Source organism: Schistocerca americana, chromosome 1, assembly GCF_021461395.2.
Source record: "Schistocerca americana isolate TAMUIC-IGC-003095 chromosome 1, iqSchAmer2.1, whole genome shotgun sequence".
Taxonomy (NCBI): Eukaryota; Metazoa; Arthropoda; class Insecta; order Orthoptera; family Acrididae; genus Schistocerca; species Schistocerca americana.
The window spans coordinates 930,341,840-930,362,419 of NC_060119.1; the positions used below are offsets into that span (position 1 = coordinate 930,341,840).

Consider the following 20,580-nt stretch of genomic DNA (forward strand, 5'->3'; position numbering starts at 1 on the left):
TGCGCGCCTAGCAGTGTCAGACGGAAAGTTCCCTACTTTCTGAATAGCCCTCGTATGCTTTTGTCATCTAATAGCAAATATAACTACAGAATAATTCATGCAGTATTCAAAAAAGGTGGAATTTTCCACTTTTGCTGTATTACTTTTTATTTGTGCAGAACTAGTTTCATCCTTCTAGGCCATTCTCAAGTGATTTTGTGGTTCCGTAGAAAATTGAGTATGGTATCTCCATGAATAGAAATGCTCCGCGACATGACAGTCATGACCTCAGTGCCTGTTACGCCACATGTGCCATATCGATTTTTCTCTCAGGCACCAGTTTCCCAGAACGCCGCAGATGGTAACTGCCGTTACAACTTGTTCTCGGTTCTCGCCATCCACCTGCTCATCATTTACATTGATTATTTTGTTTAATATTCTCAGCATCAGCAAGTATTCCTTTCTTCATTCCCTTTTAGTTTCCTATACCTGTTGTTTTCCGACTTGTCTATTTTGCTTTCCTGTAACCTCTACCGCATATAATGCACTTAGCTTTCCACTTGTACTAACTCTTGCACGATGTTTTGCCAGTAATCTCGGTCTTGCTTATTACCCTATCTTCCACCTTTAAGTTCTGAGGTTTTCAAATCTCATCCAGTGCAGTACCCAACAATCAGCCTTACCTTATCCTGTCTGGCAAGCCACCCCTGTCCTGGGGTTCTGGGCACCTTTTCCAAACATTTCCCATTTCCTAAACCTAACCAGTCCTTTCCTTTCATCCCTCTTCATTCCCCTTCAGCCCTCCTGCCAGAAGGAGGTGCCACTGGCTCCAAAAGCTTACACACTTCTTTAACCTTTATATTTGTTTTTTCTTGCTGCTACGTGGTGAGTAGAGTATTATTATTATTATTTCTTTCTTTTCTCAGACGTTATGTCTGGTCAAAAATGGAAAGTGATGCGGACCTTGATCAAGCGTCACTTCCTTTTAACTGTACGGTATATGTTATATTGCATTTAGGAACTTTCGGGTAATTGAACATGTATCAATAATTACGGATTTCTGTAGTTGTATATATAAGTTTGGATGTAGCTGTATTGCATTGATGTACTGGTGGGTATTGTGTGGTATGACACCTGTAGTTGATAGTGTAATTGGTATAATGTCAACTTTATCCTGATGCCAAATGTCCGTATAATGTCAACTTTAGCCAAATGTCCGTATAATGTCAACTTTATCCTGATGCCACATGTCCTTGACTTCCTCGGCCAGTTGGATGTATTTTTCAGTTTTTTCTCCTGTTTTCTTTTGTACATTTGTTGTATTGGGTATGGATATTTCGATTAGTTGTGTTAATTTTTTCTTTTTATTGGTGAGTATGATGTCAGGTTTGTTATGTGGTGTTGTTTTATCTGTTATAATGGTTCTGTTCCAGTATAATTTGTATTCATCATTCTCCAGTACATTTTGTGGTGCATACTTGTATGTGGGAACATGTTGTTTTATAAGTTTATGTTGTAAGGCAAGCTGTTGATGTATTATTTTTGCTACATTGTCATGTCTTCTGGGGTATTCTGTATTTGCTAGTATTGTACATCCGCTTGTGATGTGATCTACTGATTCTATTTGTTGTTTACAAAGTCTGCATTTATCCGTTGTGGTATTGGGATCTTTAATAATATGCTTGCTGTAATACCTGGTGTTTATTGTTTGATCCTGTATTGCAATCATGAATCCTTCTGTCTCACTGTATATATTGCCTTTTCTTAGCCATGTGTTGGATGCGTCTTGATCGATGTGTGGCTGTGTTAGATGATACGGGTGCTTGCCATGTAGTGTTTTCATTTTCCAATTTACTTTCTTCATGTCTGTCGATGTTATGTGATCTAAAGGGTTGTAGAAGTGGTTATGAAATTGCAGTGGTGTAGCCGATGTATTTATATGAGTGATTGCCTTATGTATTTTGCTAGTTTCTGCTCGTTCTAGAAAGAATTTTCTTAAATTGTCTACCTGTCCATAATGTAGGTTTTTTATGTCGATAAATCCCCTTCCTCCTTCCTTTCTGCTTAATGTGAATCTTTCTGTTGCTGAATGTATGTGATGTATTCTATATTTGTGGCACTGTGATCGTGTAAGTGTATTGAGTGCTTCTAGGTCTGTGTTACTCCATTTCACTACTCCAAATGAGTAGGTCAATATTGGTATGGCATAGGTATTTATAGCTTTTGTCTTGTTTCTTGCTGTCAATTCTGTTTTCAGTATTTTTGTTATTCTTTGTCTATATTTTTCTTTTAGTTCTTCTTTGATATTTGTATTATCTATTCCTATTTTTTGTCTGTATCCTAGATATTTATAGGCATCCGTTTTTTCCATCGCTTCTATGCAGTCGCTGTGGTTATCCAATATGTAATCTTCTTGTTTAGTATGTTTTCCCTTGACTATGCTATTTTTCTTACATTTGTCTGTTCCAAAAGCCATACTTATATCATTGCTGAATCCTTCTGTTATCTTTAGTAATTGGTTGAGTTGTTGATTTGTTGCTGCCAGTAGTTTTAGATCATCCATGTATAGCAAATGTGTGATTTTGTGTGGGTATGTTCCAGTAATATTGTATCCATAATTTGTATTATTTAGCATGTTGGATAGTGGGTTCAGAGCAAGGCAGAACCAGAAAGGACTTAATGAGTCTCCTTGGTATATTCCACGCTTAATCTGTATTGGCTGTGATGTGATATTATTTGAATTTGTTTGGATATTAAGTGTGGTTTTCCAATTTTTCATTACTATGTTTAGGAACTGTATCAATTTAGGATCTACTTTGTATATTTCCAGTATTTGTAGTAACCATGAGTGGGGTACACTATCAAAAGCTTTTTGGTAATCAATGTATGCGTAGTGTAGCGACCTTTGTTTAGTTTTAGCTTGATATGTCACCTCTGCATCTATTATCAGTTGCTCTTTACATCCTCGTGCTCCTTTGCAACAGCCTTTTTGTTCTTCATTTATAATTTTGTTCTGTGTTGTATGTGTCATTAATTTCTGTTTAATGACTGAAGTTAATATTTTGTATATTGTTGGTAGGCATGTTATGGGGCGATATTTAGCTGGGTTCGCTGTGTCTGCTTGATCTTTAGGTTTCAGATATGTTATTCCATGCGTAAGTGTATCAGGGAATGTGTATGGGTCTGCAATGTAACTGTTAAATAATTTAGTTAGATGTCAATGTGTTGAGGTGAACTTCTTTAACCAGAAATTTGCTATTTTGTCATTTCCAGGGGCTTTCCAATTGTGAGTAGAATTAATTGCTTGGGTGACTTCATGTTGCAAAATTATCACTTCAGGCATTTGTGGTATCATCTTGTATGTGTCTGTTTCTGCTTGTATCCATCGTGCATGCCTGTTATGTTGTACCGGGTTTGACCATATGTTGCTCCAGAAGTGTTCCATGTCTGTTATGTTTGGTGGATTGTTTATTTTAATGTGTGTGTTATCTATTGTCTGGTAAAATTTCTTTTGGTTTGTGTTGAATGTTTGGTTTTGTTTCCTTCTATTTTCACTTTTTTTGTATCTTCTGAGTCGTTTGGCCAACGCTTGTAATTTCTGCTTCTTTTCGTCTAATTGCTCTGTCGCTTCTTGTTGTGAGATTTTACCTAACCTTTTCCGTTTTTTTTCCGAGATTTCATTTCTTATAAATTGTGTTAGCTGTCCGATGTCTTTTCTCAGTTTTTCTATTTTGATCTGTAGCCTGTGTTGCCATGCTGGTTTTGTGGGTTTCTTCTGTGTGTTGGTTGGTTCTGATCTCTGCCTAGTGTGTATATTTAGTGTAGTGAGTCCTCCTATATAAACCAGTAGTTGTAACTCTTCCATAGTTGTATTTTCATTTATTTTGTTGTGTATGACTGTGTTGATAGTTTTTATTGTTGTTTCGACTTGTGGGTTATTTGGTGGTCTACACAAGAATTGTCTAATGTCTGTATTTGTGTCTTTGTATTCTATATATGTTAGCTGAAATTTTTCTTCTATATCTAACATCTGTGTCACTTCGTGTTCTATTTGTGCTTGTTCTGGTGGCTGTCTTAAGATTTCGTTTTCCTCTGATTGTTTAATTGGTGCATGTTGTTCTTTGTTTGTTTGCTCTGGGATGTTTGAGTCCATTTCTGTATTTTCTTCTTCTTCTGATTGCACATAATTTTGTTCCAGTATTTGTTGTACTTGATGTTTGATGTTTTCTAATTCTGACTGGGGTATCCTGTTATTTTTTATTATTACACGGATCTGATCAGCTAATCGTTGTTCTGTTAAAAATTTTAATTCTGGGTATCTGGTAATAAATGTTGTGTATACTTGTGATCTGTATCCAGTTGTGTTGGTTCCTAGGTTTGTTGCTTGGTAATAACAGAACATGAGGTGTCGATTAACTTCATCTGACCATCTCATCCTCTGTCTTTGTTTTCCTTCTAGGGTGGTTGCAGGAAGCATATCCTGCAAAACACCTCTATATGGATTTAAATCATTTTCCAGTTGGCTAGCAGTGTCGTTACCATTGTGGGCGGGCATAGGGTTCAAGCGTCGTCCCCGACCATGACGGCGCTTGTCCGAGGCTTCTTTAGTTCTGTCCTGAACCAACTAATCACACTAAAAGGGGGGGTTAGCCCTATTAGTGGTTTGTTCTTTTCGTCGCCTTTTACGACTGGCAGAACATACCGGAGGCCGATTCTTTTCCCGGGCCTCCACGGGGTTTATTATTATTATTATTGTTATTATTATTATTATTATTATTATTATTATTATTAGTAGTAGTAGTAGTAGTAGTAATTATTTATCTAACAAATTAGGTGATAATGATATGCCATAGTAGTTACTGAAAGTTTCATGCATTGCCTCGTGGCAGACAAACATATGTCAGATAACATCTTTCTGTCTGTGCATTTATTCTTTGTTTGACTATTTGCTTGAGCTTGACCCACAGTTACTATACATGTTCACTGTCTGTATCAAATGTGTCTAAATCATGTTGGAGAAGTAGGTTACCTCCTTCTTACCCACTTTATTGAACATTGAAACTTCTCTGTGTACTTTTCTAGCCCTCTGTATTGTTTTCGTTATTGTTGCCGTAAAATGCATCACAATTACTGATCACAATCCCTGTGTGGAAATAGTATAAGAGATTTGATCTATTTCTTTCCCACAAGCATGGTGTATTTCCATTAGGAGTAGGGTGCCATCGACATGTCGTAGTTAATTTTCAGCAAAAGTTTTTGTAAATGTTTAGCAAGAAAGTTTGTCTCATCCACTACTTGTCAAATTGTAATTTTCTCTGATAATTTGTGGAGTGATTTAAGTCTCTTCCAATTATCACAGGTTGATTATAATTAAAGTTCCAGTTTCAGAATGCTTTTAAAAAAGAACCACTGCACAGAGTGACATCAAATTTGGAGAGAATAGTGTTGAAAAAGGAGGTAATATTATGGAAACAAAAGAATCTTCAAGAACGTTTTCCCATCAAATAATGCCTTTAAGTTTCATAACATAAATGGATTCAGCTACAAATAACAGAGGAATCACAATATGGTGGCTATAGTGCCAGTTGTACATTAAACCGACAGTACTGTGCAGTGTGCATGATGGGAAGAATAGGTTTTTATTTGTCCTGAGGCAAAAAACCATAAAAGGAGCAGCAATGAAATTGTTTTTTAAATGTTGTGAGACTGGTACAAAACAGATTCAGTATGCTGCCCACTGTTTTCTGCCACAAGTTCAAATTGAGAAATGGCATGTTCCACAACAGATCGAAGTGCCTCAATGGTCACGTTCAGAATGTGTTGCACAGTGTAATTCAGCAACATTTGTAGTCGGAGCATTAACACAGCATCTTTCAGATAACCCCAAAGCCAAAAGCCACACAGATTAAGATCAGGTGATCTGGACAGCAGGCTGTAGGGAAATGACAGCTGATAACTCCAGCATTTCCAAAATGCCTCTGGAGCAGCTGCTTCACTGGTTGTGCCATGAGCGAAGGAGTACCAACTTGCATAAAAATGATTTTACGCTCACATCCACACTGTTGAAGGATTGGATTGACATTGGTATGCCAAAGACTCTCATAAGGTTACCAATGATGGTAAAGGTAACACGACGTGCCGGACCATCTCTTCGAGAAAATATGGCCCTATGATAAATAATACCATCGACCCACACCACACAGCTACATTTGCAGAATGGGAGCTTGACCTTATTTACCAATTCTGTACATTGGCATGTCATTCGAGATGGAAATGGACTTCGTTTGTCCACAGAATGTTTCATGGCCATTTATTGTCTACTTCCATGCGAGAAAGAAGTCATAGAGCAAATGTTTGTCTTACTGGCAGGTCATCAGGAAGCAACTCCAGAAAATGGATAGTTTTGTATGGATAGCAATGCACGGTATGTAGTTGAATTTTATGCTCTGTGCTCACAGACATATCTAAAGTTGGGGCAATTCCCCGTGCACTGCATGTTTGCACATCACCACTTGACTCCTCCTGAAGCGCTGTGGCTGCATCTTTGACAGACATTGGATCAGCTGCTTTTCTTCCTTTGTCACATTGCACTTCAAGAGAACCTGTTGTATTTAATTTTGTAATCATTTTCTCCATGCCTTTGGCAGATATGGGACCATTGCTTTTTTGTACCCATGAGTGTTTGGAACTCCTACAGAGCTACTGGTTCACAATCACTGTTCTTGTAAAAGAGTTTTACCAGCAGCACACAATTCTGCATTAAGACAATCATGCTGTGTGTCTCAGCCACAAACTGAAAAACAACTGTGTACTCCACTTCTTTTGTTTTGCATATTCTGCACTTACAATTCTGTCTACTGGTAAAATTTTCATTAATTTTTTTTTCACCTTTCTTCAATAATATTCTGTTTAAATATGATGTCAATCTGAGTGGTGATTCTTTATTTACATCACTTTGAAACAGAAACTTAAATTCTAATGGCACTGTACATCACAGCTTGGATACATAATTAACAGGGAATGGTGTTTACCCTCTAAGTTATCAGTTACTTCTGCAGCTGAGGTTGCTGGCCGATAGAAGGGTCTAAATGCAACTTTTATTCCATTTGTGATTAGTGCACGTACCCACACCATTTTTCATGCAGATTCGATTTGTCTTAATTTAAGATCCTTTTCTACAGCTACAAATACACCACCACCATCCCACGGGACATTTCTTTTGGCAAATATTTATATTTTCTTGGAAGTTCTCATAACTGTCAACTCCTCAGGCATTTTTGATAGATCCAAACTCTCACTTTATTACATATGCTTGTATATATTACAGCGCTCCACAGTTACATTGATCCTGCCCAGTTGGAGTCACAATTGCAAACTGGTATGTACTCAACTCCCAGTCAGCTGCACTGCTAACCACCTGGGTTATGTAATGCACCCTTGACCTCAGACCAACACCTTCCATACCCTGGATTTGACTCAATTAGTGAAACATCTTATCCATATCCCACTCTGCTCTAGATACCCACTGAAAGCCCTGACTTTCATTCCCACATCCAAATTAAGTCACGCTGCCCTGTTAGGTCCCACTGTTGCAGCAATCATCATTGCAACAAAACTTATCGCAGTTCTGATGGACCAGTACCTCCAACCTATCATGCAAAGCCTCCCTTCCTCCGTAAAGGACATAGTATTTTTCCTTCTTTCTGTCTTGCCCCACCTCACTTCCCTCATTTCTTATATTACCTATTTCTTAATTGCTTTATTCTTTCCATCGTCCATTAATCTTCCTCTTTAATTCATCTTTACCTCTCATGATCTATGATCATTCTCAAAAGTTGCACTGCACTTACTAATGAACCATCTTATACCTCACTCTGTCTCCAATATTATTTCCTTTATCTTTGCCTCTCTTCTTCTTCATAATAATAAATAGTTCTCTGTCAACTTAAAGTAAGTGTTATCTGCCCCCATCACCTTCTACCTCTTTTCAAACCCTCTTCCATCAGTTCCTCTGTTGCCAGGGTAGGTGATAGACTTTATAAGACACTAGACTCACATTCAGGAGGGCAGTGCTTTCAGCTGTCCATATTTCCATAGTTTTTTTAAATTGCTTAAGGCAAATGTCAGGTAGGTTCATTTGAAATGGCTACAGCTAATTTTCTTCCACAACTTTCATAGATCTGAGTTTATACTCTGTCTCTAATTGCCTCATTGTTCACAAGATCTTATATACTAATTCTCCTTTACCTTCAGTCCACGATACTCCTTGAAGAGAGACTGTATTGTCCTCAAAAGTAGGAGTATTATCAATTACTAGTGTTTTTTATTGGTAATACTGGGAGCTGTGCCTCTTGATGAAAAGCACTGGCTGGCTGTCTTTGTCTCTTTGTGATTGTAACAGGGTGTCTTAAGTGGACTGCCTCTCTGAGAAGAGTCCAAATATCACTTAGCCACCAACTGGATTTATTCTTGAGTATATTGTGTGTTTTAACTATGGTATTCCCCCAATTTTAGTGCTAAAAAGAAAGCACATTCTTAATATCAATGTAGGACTTAGTGTTAGAGGGACACCTGATTTATATCAGAACTTCATAAACTGCTTCCTGGTCCATCACACAGATTGTTTTGAAGCACACTCAGACCATTTCACATAATTATAATTTTTTTGCTTCATTATGAAGGTGAATTGTATCCTAATACATTACAAGCTTAATTCTTTTTGTATTTAGGTTCGTAGTGTATCAGCAAGAGCTCTTGGTGCCATGGTACGAGGTATGGGAGAATCAAGCTTTGAAGATCTGCTCCCATGGCTTATGCAGACATTAACATCAGAATCAAGTTCAGTGGACCGCTCTGGTGCAGCTCAGGGCCTTAGTGAAGTTGTTGGTGGTCTGGGAGTTGAGAAACTTCATAAATTAATGCCTGGTATGTCAGATAAAGCCACTGTCAAATCAACCTGTATACATTTACGAATTATTTACATTATTATTACTCTGTTACAGAAATAATAAGCACAGCTGAAAGAACTGATATCGCTCCACATGTGAAAGATGGTTACATAATGATGTTTATTTATATGCCTGTAGTCTTCACTAATGAATTTACTCCATACATAGGGCAAATAATTAATCCTATTCTTAAGGTAAGTTGCCGTTAAATTACTCCTTGCTGCTGTCATTATTCTATTTATCATTTTTACTGAACACACATTGTTTCAGGCTCTGGCAGATGAAAATGAATATGTCAGAGACACAGCATTAAAGGCAGGGCAAAGAATTGTTAATCTGTATGCTGACACAGCCATAATGCTACTGTTGCCAGAACTTGAAAAAGGGTTGTTTGATGACAACTGGAGAATTCGTTACAGGTTTGTTTTTCACCTACTGAGATAGTTCCTATTATGCAGTGTTATCAATGAAGAATGGAAAATTAAAGTTAAGTGTTCAATTTTTTTGTTACATGTAGTATAGGTTCTTAGTGGTATGAGTCATTGACTCAGTATTTGCTTTCCACCCACAATCTGGTCCTTTTGAATAATCCTGTTCCATCTAGTGATTGGGGTTTCACGGACTCATTCTACAATCAGGATGTATTTATATGCTGACAATAAAGCAGTATCTGTATTACACCTTGAAAGTACATCAAATTGTCTTCCATGCCCTTAGTGCTTAGCATCCAGATTTGTAAGAAGTTTCCAGTTATAAAGTTGGTGCATAAGTTCATAGCATTTTTGTTTTGCAGTTGGTATTCCAGTTGCTATGGGTTTATGTATTGGTTGTCATTTTTTTATTTGTAGTTCATTGTTACTATTTGAGGTTACATATTATTTGGAGTTAGTGAGTGGAGTGCCAAGTGGATAAATTGCAACATTTCCAACACATTCTTCTCTTTAAGTTCAGTAAAGGAGTGACAATAGCGGAGGCCCCCAGAAACATTTGTGCCTTGATTGGGGATATTGTCACTGGATGGATTATGGCAAGAAAATTATTTTCTCATTTTAATGAGGATTATTTTGACGTTAGTGACTCTCCACATTCAGGAAGACCTTCAGGGGTTTGATGAAGATCATTTAAACAGATTAATCCACGTGATCCAAATCAGTGTACAGAAATACCTGGCAGATGTGATGAACTGTCACCATTCCTGTCCTGTATCATTTCTGGTGATGAGAAGTGGTGTCTTTATGCTAACATAAGGAAAAGAAATGAATGGTTGAGCCCAGACAAAGCAGCAACCTCCTGTACAAAAACATGCATGCATCTGGTGGAACAGGTATGGTATGATGTACTACTAATAGCTTCCTTGAATTGTAACCATCACTTCTGACATTTGAACAGGAAGGTGCATGAACTGATGCTGCTCCACAATAATGCCAGCCTGCATTTTTGTAGACTGACAGAAAATACAATGTAAGATTTGCGTCAGGAAGTCATTCCGAACTCACCATATTCATCTGATATTGCACCCTCAGATTTTCACTTTTCTGCTCTCTATCAAACAGCCTTCAGTGACCTTCCTTTCTGTATGAAAATGTGCTCCGAACATGACTCTATGACTTCTTCACTTCAAAACTGCGCAGTTTCTACAGTAAACATAATGAAAAGTTACTGCAATGTTTGCAGACTGTTATAAATAGTGAAAGACACTGTATAAAAATATTATGAATAGGATAGTTGCTACTCACCTTATAGCGAGATGCTGAGTCGCAGATAGGCACAACAAAAAGACTGTCACAAATAAAGCTTTTGGTCATTAAGGCCTTTGTCAACAATAGACGTAGACACACACACTCACACACATGAACGTAACTCACACACACGACTGCAGTCTCAGGTAACTGGAACCACACTGTGAGCAGCAGCACCAGTGCATAATGGGAGTAGCAACTGGGTGGGTGTAAGTGGTAAGGAGGAGGCTGCGACAGGGAGGGGGAGAGATAGTGAAGTGCTGCAGGTTAGACGGAGTGCAGGGGAGAGGTGGGGGGGGGGGGGGGGGGGGGTAGTGGAAAAAGGGAGAAGTAAAAAGACTGAGTGTGATGGTAAAATGACGGCTGTGTAGCACTGAAATGATGGGAACAGGGAAGGGGCTGGATGGCTGAGGACAGGGGAAGGGCCCATATGGCACAGGCTGTGAAGCAGACATTGAAATGAAGGATATCATGTTTGACAACATGTTCAGCAACTTGTTTCTTGGCCACAGTTTGTCGGTGGCCATTCATATGGACAGAAAGCTTGTTGGTTGTCATGCCCAAGTACAATTCAGCACAGTGGTTGCAGCTTAGCTTGTAAATCACATGAATGGTTTCATAGGTAGCCCTGCCTTTTATGGGATAAGTGGTGATAGTGACCAGACTGGAGTAGGCGGTGGTGGGATGATATACGGGACAGGTCTTGCACTTAGGTCAATTACAGGGGTATGAGCTATGAGGTAAAAGGTTGGGAGCAGGGGTTTTATAAGGATGGACAAGTATATTGTGCAGGTTCAGTGGATGGCAGAATAACACTGTGGGAGGGGTGGGAAGGATAGTGGGCAGGACATTTCTCATTTCAGGGCACGACGAAAGGTGGTCAAAACCCTGGCAGAGATTGTAATCAGTTGCTCCGGTCCCGGGTGGTACTGAGTTAAGAGTGGAATCTGGCAACAGAGGAGCATTCCCCTCATGACTCAGTACCACCCTGGACTTAAGCAAGTGAAGCACATTATCCGCCTGGGTTTTGACAACCTCTCATTGTGCCCTGAAATGAGGAATGTCCTACACACAACCTTCCCACTGTTCCCACCTTGGTATTCTGCCACCCGCCGACCCTACGCAGTATCCTCGTCCATCCCTACGTCACCCCTACTCCCAACCCCCTTGCCTCATAGCTCATGTCCCTGAATAGACCTAGGTGTAAGACCTGTCCCATACATCCTCCCACCACCACCACCACCACCACCACCACCACCACCACCTATTCCAGTGCGGTCACTAACATCACCTATCCCATCAAAAGCAGGTCTACCTGTGAAACCAGTCATCTGATTTATGAGCTAAGCTGCAACCAATGTGCTGCATTCTATGTGGGCATGACAGCCAACAAGCTATCTGTCCACATGAATGACCACGGACAAAGTGTGGCCAAGAAACAAGTGGACCACCCGTTGCAGAACACGGTGCCAAACGTGATATCCTTCATTTCAATGACTGCTTCACAGCCTGTGCCATATGGATCCTTCCCACCAACACCAGATTTTCTGAATTGCGCAGCTGGGAACTCTCTCTGCAGTACATCCTATGTTCCCGTAACCCTCCTGGCCTCATCCCTCGTTAGTCACTGTCCTCATCCATCTGGCCCCCTCCCTGTTCCCATTCCAGCATTACACAGCTCTCTGTTCCATCAACAAATCCATAATTTTTTTATTTCTCTCCTTTGCTGCTGTCCCACCTCCTTCACCCACAATCCAACCTCCCAACTGCACATAGTTGCCCTACTCTCTCTCCACCTCGACCCTATATGCTCTCATAAGCAGCATTTTACCATCCCCCACTCCTACCCTGCTATCCTCCCCCTCCCCCCCCCGCCCCCCCCCAGCCTCCTCCTTACCACCAACCCCTAGATTGCTTCTCCCATACCAAGCAAGGTGCTGCAGTGCTTAGCACGCTGGACTTGCATTTAGCACACTTTGTCAACAGGTCGTTAAATGCTAATCTCCTCCTCCTGCTGCTGCTTCTTCCATCATGCGCTCTGCCCCAGGCAGCCAGAAACCGTGATCGTATATGTGTGTGTTATGTTTGCATGAGAGAGAGAGAGAGAGAGAGAGAGAGAGAGAGAGAGAGAGAGAGAGAGAATGAGAATGTGTGTGTGTGTGTGTGTGTGTGTGTGTGTGTGTGTGTGTGTGTGTGTGTGTTTTGTTGTTGTTGTTGTTGTTGTTGTGCCTCTCTGCTACTCAGCATCTCCACAGTATGGTGAGTAGCAGTTCATCCTTTTCGTATTATTGTCATTATTCCGTCCTAGATTTTCCATTGTTTGATTTGAACAATCCTAGAAGATGTGCTGCTGAGAATTTGTCAGCTTATGTGGTTCCAACAGTATGGGATGTTGCCACTCATTGTGCTTGATGTTAGGAATCACACTGAAGTAGAGTTTGGGCTGCAATGGCAAGGTCACAGTGATCCTATTCCTTTTTGATCATGTAAGACGGTCAGTGATGTGCTGCTTTAGTCTGACATGATCAAAGTGGTCAAAATATGAATTATATCTGTAAGGGGTGCATTTATTATGGTCTGTACTGTACGTTGATAGAACAGAATTGAACACACTATGATAAAAAGTATTTTTATATTCTGGGCATCTGCAGCTGTTGGAAGGGATGATGATAAGAAGAATTCTGCTGACAGCTGGTAAGATTGCTGTTTTATTGATACACAACCAGTTTCATGGGCCAAAGCCACATCACCAGGTGCAACCTATATGGTAAAGAGTAATATACAGTGCCTCAACTTTATAGATTATTAAAATTAATTAAGGTAATTTACACTGAAGTGCCAAATAAACTGGTATAGCATGCATATTCAAATACAGAGATATGTAAACAGTCAGAATATGGCACTGTGGACAGCAACACTTATATAAGACAACAAATGTCCGGCGGAGTTGTTAGGTCTGTTATTGCTGCTACAGTGGCAGGTTATCAACATTCAAGTGAGTTTGAATTTGGTGTTATAGTCGGCACACAAGCGATCGGACACAGCATCTCCGAGGTAGCGATAAAGTGGAGATTTTCTTGTACAACCAGTTCACGAGTGTACCGTGGATATCAGGAATGCAGTAAAGCATCAAATCTGCGACATCACTGTGACCAGAAAAAGATCCTGCAGCAACGGGCCCAACAGTGACTGAAGAGAATTGTTCAACACGACAGATGTGCAACCCTTCTGCAAATTGCTGCAGATTTCAGTGCTGGGCCATCAACAAGTGTCAGCATGCAAACCATTCAACTCTCTGGATACTGATGCTCCCTAAGTACCCTTCAGACTATACAGAAATTATACCTATTTGACAATCAAGTAAAGACACTCAGGGATACTCTTCTCTGCCTGCAGAGAAACAGGAAGCAGATGTCATCCTGTTGGATACCAGGGTCCAAAATGCTGTCTCCCTCCTACAAGGCAGCAACTACCAGACCTTCCGAACCTTCAACACACTCACATTCCATGAGTGGCTGCACATGAGGCATCGTCTGCCACACCAGACACAAGCACCTGCAAACCAAACAATGGTCCATGCCCATCTTACATGTTGGTAGATGTTCTGGACAAGAACAGCACGCCGATCTGTAGTCCATGGCACCTGTGGCAGCCACTATAAGAGGCAGTGTGTCTGCTACCAGCAGAGCGTGCTTCCACAATCATATCACTGCAATGATGTGCACTATTTTCCTACGTCATATCAAGTACCCGCCAGCAACTAACGCCATAATCCGCACTGTGACAGTATGTAGGCCAGTGTTTAACCCCCGAGCACCAGTTCCGTCTTAGTTATCCAACTAGTCATTCCTGTTAGGTCTCTGAGCGACAATACAGTTGCATCCGCAGCCCGTCCATTGGAGCACTCTCTAGTAACCAATATCGGACAGTCACTGTGCATTGTTTAACTTCTAATCTCTATCGAGCTTAGGGCAGTGACTTCAGTTCTTCAGACTTTGGCCTTATGCCAACTGAAGGTCTGGACAGACAGAACATGGCCTGGCGGTATGGCTCAGGTTGGACCAGATGGTTGGGGTGCACAGCAGCAAGGCAGAGCAGCTGGCCATAGTGACTGCGTCACAGCTGTCATACTCTGGAAGTGACTGAAACCTCATTAGCAGCTTGTAGTCCGCCCCAGTAGCTGAGTGGTCAGCGTGACGGATTGCCGTCCTCTGGGCCTGGGTTCGATTCCCGGCTGGGTCGGAGATTTTCTCCGCTCAGGGACTGGGTGTTGTGTTGTGTCCATCATCATTTCATCCCCATCCGGCGTGCAGGTCGCCCAATGTAGCGCCGAATGTAATAAGACCTGCGCTATGGCGGCCGGACCTGCCCCGCGAGGGGCCTCCCGGCCAATGACGCCACACGCTCATCATCATCAGCAGCTTGTAGGTGAAGTGCAGCTTGACAGTGTTACCTATCACCACACAGCAGTCAATTGTGCCAGCAGGAGCACACAGCCACTGGCCAGTGGGGAATCTGTATTTCGTAACACCTCATCTCTGGCAAGCTGATGGCTGGCATGTCAATCCATATTCTGTGACTGACACCATGCAGTAACGAGCATTTCACCAACATGGCCTGGCCATTGCAGCTCAAGGCCACAGGCCACGCATCCATGTATCATTCTATCTGGCCAAGCCTTTCTGCTAATTATGTTACTAAGTGCAGAACATTCCAAGTGAACCTGGGCTTGAACATTTTTTTACTCATTTTGGCTTTTGATCGCTTAATCATTAGTTGCTTTCTTTGTTGAAACTCAAAATACCAACCAAATTTTCATTTGTAAATAATTTACTTCAGGAAGCAGCTTTCATTTATTTACTCGTTAATATCTTGTTCTATGATGTGCTTCCACTGGGCAAGACACATCACAATGGAATTAAGAGAAATGGGACTATGGATGGAGCAGTTAAGGATGTGTGCATGGAACACATTTTGGGACATTGTCCTGTTGATCTTCAAGATTATGCCTGTATGGGAGAAACAGTTATTCGAATCAGGCAATAACAAACCGGACACTCATTTCAACAATCTAGTTATAATGTGTCTCATCGTAGCCACTGAGATCAGAAGAGTAATTATAACACAGCTCACTGTCTAGTCACACAGGATTCCCCCTCCAGCGAGTAGACCATTGTCCATTGTTTGTTGTGTTCAGGTTTCAGTACTCCACACACTACCTGCAAGTGTATTGTATCAGGGAAAAAGACAGCAACCAGTCCACCAAGTGATGTTCTCTGTCTCGTAGGTAACAATGAGGCAAATGTAAGCTTAATTTAAAATTCTGTGTTTTATGACCTATTTAAATTACTAAGCAGGAAATTTTAATGTGTTCTCAGGGTGGCTGGCTCATTCATTTTTTTATGGGAGTGAATAGTCATCTACAGTACCCTAACTGTTGTAGACTCTTGTTTATGTAGCTGTATTTTAATGGTAAAGAGCATGGACATAGTCTTAGTTTTAAGCCCATTTTAACAAAAACTTTGTGATCAAAATAGACTGTTTATTTATGGGGGGGGGGGGGGGGGGGGGGGGAGGGGGGGGTTTGCACATTGCATGCATGTGTGAAAACCTACCGCAAACCGTTGGACAGTGTCTTCGATGAGATATATAATTACTGAGCCAAGAATAGAGTTCTTGTGTCCTAGTACACTGTAGACTGTACATGCTCAGTAGTAGAGGACTTGAGCATTTTCTCCTAATCTCAGAAGTTAACGTATTTTCACCATCTACTTCTATAAATTTACTGCTGTCTTGTCTTAGTAATCATGTTATTGTTTGCTTCTTTTTTATCGCACATTGCAAAGGTTGAATGAGGACTTGTTTTTCCTACTGAATTCTGAAAGTGAAAAGGTACTTTGGTTTTACAATATCTCGACAAAAAATTAGCATGTACTCAGTATAAATCAGAATTCAAATAATTTTTTTAATGAAAACAGATTCAGAAATGAAAACGTCAGATCTATTGAATGAGAGAAGTAATTTTCAGTGTTATTTGGCACTTAAAAAGATAAGAGTTCACAGGATATAAAGTAAAAAGGTAGTATTTCCTACCTCCTAAAAATTGTTTGAGGCGTTTGTATGTGTGTATTTTTTCAAGCAAATAAATGTTGATGTCAGGAAATTTTGGATGACAGTTTTCCTATTCTTCCAGTTCTGATCAGTGTGAAGAATTTCACTTTGTCAAGAACATCCACTACGAATTTTGCTTTGGTCATACTTTTTGTAAGAAAGATGTCTCTCGTAGCCTCACATTACCCATTTGGATGCCAGTCTGCCCTTCAGAAAACTCTCACAGCACTTGCAGTATCGTTCCTGACACGTGAACGAAATCGGCCACTCACAATGGGTGAAAACCTGTAAAAGAATAGTGTGTCGGTAGCTACAGTAGATTCACTTGTCATGAATAACAGATTGGGAAAAGAAAGTTGCTCATGTAAAAGTGGCTTTGTTTTGTGCATGAAGGGATAAATGTAAGCCTGTACATGAGAGTTGATTTTAAGTGACTACCTTATTATCAATTTGGTTTAATGAATTTGTCATTTCATGAGAGCTCCATCAATCTGTGATGTTAAGTGTGTGAACCTGCAATTATAATCATCTAACTAAGCAGTAAACTTCCTTCACTGACTCTCCGCCATCCCCACCCCTTTACCTCCTGGATCTGTACTCGTCAACATCCCTCAGGCCCAACGTCTTACTGCCATTTAACACTACCTCTCCCATTGTCCCCCAGACTCCAAACCCACTACCTCATTCCTCATACACCTCACTAACTTTACCCTACCCACAACTACTTTTCCTTTAAAGGAAGATACACAAACAAATCAGTAGCACTGCCATGGACACCCTGCATGGCACCCTTCTATGCCAAACTGTTTAACAGCCATACAGAGGAGACCTTCCTAGCCTCCCACAATCCCAAACCCATAGCCTGATTCAGGCCCACTGATGATATTTTCATGATCTGGACTCAGGGCCAAGACACCCTACCTTCATTCCTTCACAACTTCAACATCTTCTCTCTCATCCTCCTCAACCCACCTTCCTAGACATTGACCTCCTCCTCCTCTGATTGGTCCATTTGTACCTCTGTCCACATTAAACCCACCAACCACCACCAGTAAGTGTATTTTGACAGCTGACATCCCTTCGACATCAACACAGCCTGGCCACCCAGGGTGGTGTATCTGCAGTGACAGGAATGCCTTTGCCCAGTATGCTGAGGGTCTCACCAAGGCCTTCACAGACGTGCACTATCTCCCAGACATAGTCTGCAATCAGACCTCCCATGCCATTTCCCCTCACAGCTCCAATCCTCCCACCACCCCCAAGAACCAGCCACAAAGGAGTGCCCCCCTTCATCACTCACTACCACCCTGGACTGAACCCCATCTTTCGCCAGGGCCTTGATATCCTATCATCATGCCTGAAATGAGGGACAACCTACCTGAGATCCTTCCAACCCCTCCTAAAGCGTTGTTCTGTTGCCCACCCATCCTCAACAACATCCTAGTCCATCCCTATGCCACTCCCAATCCCAGTCCATTTCGACAAGGAACATATCCCTGTAGAAGATCCAGGTGCTGGTCCTGCCCAATCTACCCACCCACCACTTCCCATTCCAGTCCTGTGGCAGGTTTATCCTATCCTGTCAGGGACTGGTCCACTTTGAAAGCAGCCATATCATTTATCAGCTCAGCCGCAATCATTGCTCAACTTTTATATTGGTGTGACTACCACCAGCTGTCGAGCAGGATGAACGGCCACTGCCAAACTGTGACCAAGAGTGAAGTGGACCACTCTGTGGCCCAACATGCAGCTGAACATAACATGCCTGATTTCAGTGGCTGCTTCACTACCCAAGCTATGTGGATCCTCTCCTCCACCACCAGCTTTTCTGACCTGTGTAGATGGGAGTTATCCTTACAACACATTCTCTGCTCCTGTAATTATCTCAGCCTCAACCGACGGTAACATACTGTTCCCACACCCTCCACCCATCAGTTTCCATCCTCTCTGTCCTATCACCTCCTCCAGAATCTCATCTCCCACCCTCTGTGTTAGCCACTCTGTGCCAATGCACTAGCCCATCTTTCCCTGCTCCTCTCCTTTTTCTGCACCTCCCTGCCCCAACCTCCTAACACTGCACCTGTTGGCATCCTATTCCCTGCGCTCTCTCTGCCATACAGAGTCCCCCCCCCCCCCCCCCCCCCCCCCGCCCCCTGGACACTTTTATTCCTTCCCTTCCCCACTCCCTCCAGATTGCTGCTTCCATCCCACATGATAGTTGCATTCTGGCCCGAGTTGCCAGAGTTGCCGGTCATATCTGCGGAGGTGTGCTTGCTTGCGTGTATGAATGGTGTCTGTTTCTCTATTTCCACTGAAGGCCATGGTTGTGTGTGTGTGTGTGTGTGTGTGTGTGTGTGTGTGTGTGTGTGTGTGTGTGTGTGTCCTGTAATTGTGCCTGTATGCAACTTAGAATATTGTCTTTATGTTAAATAGCAATCTGTCTTTTCTTACATTGTTGGTATACCTACCTGGAGTTTCCATTGTTTGGTTTTAACTGAACAGCAAATTATTTTTCAGCTCTGTGCAGCTGTTGGGGGACCTGCTTTATAGAATATCAGGAGTCTCTGGAAAAATGAGTACAGAAACTGCAGATGAAGATGACAATTTTGGTACAGAACAGTCACACCAAGTAAGTTGTTATGCAGCTAATTTTCAGTTCATAGCAATGCTGAGTTATACCTGTGGTTGACCCACAAATAATGAATGCTATCTGTAATACTTACATTGTCTCTAAATATATTGGTCATCGTGAGTATTTTAATTAAGTACTGGAAATATATAAGCTCTTTAAATGGCTTGGTTATTTGTAATTATGTATTTGTAAAACTAGTTTTTTTACTGCTGTTTTCTGTTTCATCAGGCAATTATTGAAGCTCTTGGTGGTGGTCGACGTAATCGTGTTTTGGCTGGCCTTTACATGGGAAGGTCAGATGTAGCTCTTATGGTAAGACAAGCTGCCTTGCATGTGTGGAAAGTTGTGGTGACAAACACACCCCGTACGCTACGAGAAATATTGCCAACCCTTTTCAGCTTGCTGCTTGGATGTCTTGCAAGTACAAGCTACGATAAGAGACAGGTATTTTCCTGCTGTTTTTAATTTTTCAAAGCAGATGTCACTGCTTCTGTTATGTTGATACAAGACTTTTATTGCCACTCGATAGCACGAGTTACAAATTTGATATTTGAAGTAAATAATGGTTTTATTGGAATTGTATCTACTTATGTAACTGCCATGAAATGTATCAAATCAAGGAATTAGTAATATAATGGAAGGAAACATTCCACGTGGGAAAAATTATATATAAAAACAAAGATGAGGTGACTTACCGAACAAAAGCGCTGGCAGGTCGATAGATACACAAACAAACACAAACATACACACAAAATTCAAGCTTTCGCAACAAACTGTTGCCTCATCAGGAAAGAGGGAAGGAGAGGGGAAGACGAAAGGAAGTGGGTTTTAAGGGAGAGGGTAAGGAGTCATTCCAATCCCGGGAGCGGAAAGACTTACCTTAGAGGGAAAAAAGGACAGGTATACACTAGCACACACGCACATATCCATCCACACATACAGACACAAGCAGACATATTTAAATATGTCTGCTTGTGTCTGTATGTGTGGATGGATATGTGCGTGTGTGCTAGTGTATACCTGTCCTTTTTTCCCCCTAAGGTAAGTCTTTCCGCTCCCGGGATTGGAATGACTCCTTACCCTCTCCCTTAAAACCCACTTCCTTTCGTCTTCCCCTCTCCTTCCCTCTTTCCTGATGAGGCAACAGTTTGTTGCGAAAGCTTGAATTTTG

The 20,580-nt window shown here is 41.4% G+C and overlaps 1 protein-coding gene across 1 annotated transcript in view; it reads left to right on the plus strand.

Moving 5' to 3' along the window:
• LOC124615378 (eIF-2-alpha kinase activator GCN1) overlaps positions 1–20,580 on the plus strand; it is a 283,362-nt gene that overhangs the window by 207,155 nt on the left and 55,627 nt on the right. Inside the window, exons 26-30 of the mRNA XM_047143206.1 lie at positions 8,709–8,904; positions 8,982–9,121; positions 9,198–9,346; positions 19,295–19,406; positions 19,638–19,853. Coding sequence (XP_046999162.1) covers positions 8,709–8,904; positions 8,982–9,121; positions 9,198–9,346; positions 19,295–19,406; positions 19,638–19,853 — 813 coding nt within the window. The remainder of the gene's footprint in view (positions 1–8,708; positions 8,905–8,981; positions 9,122–9,197; positions 9,347–19,294; positions 19,407–19,637; positions 19,854–20,580) is intronic.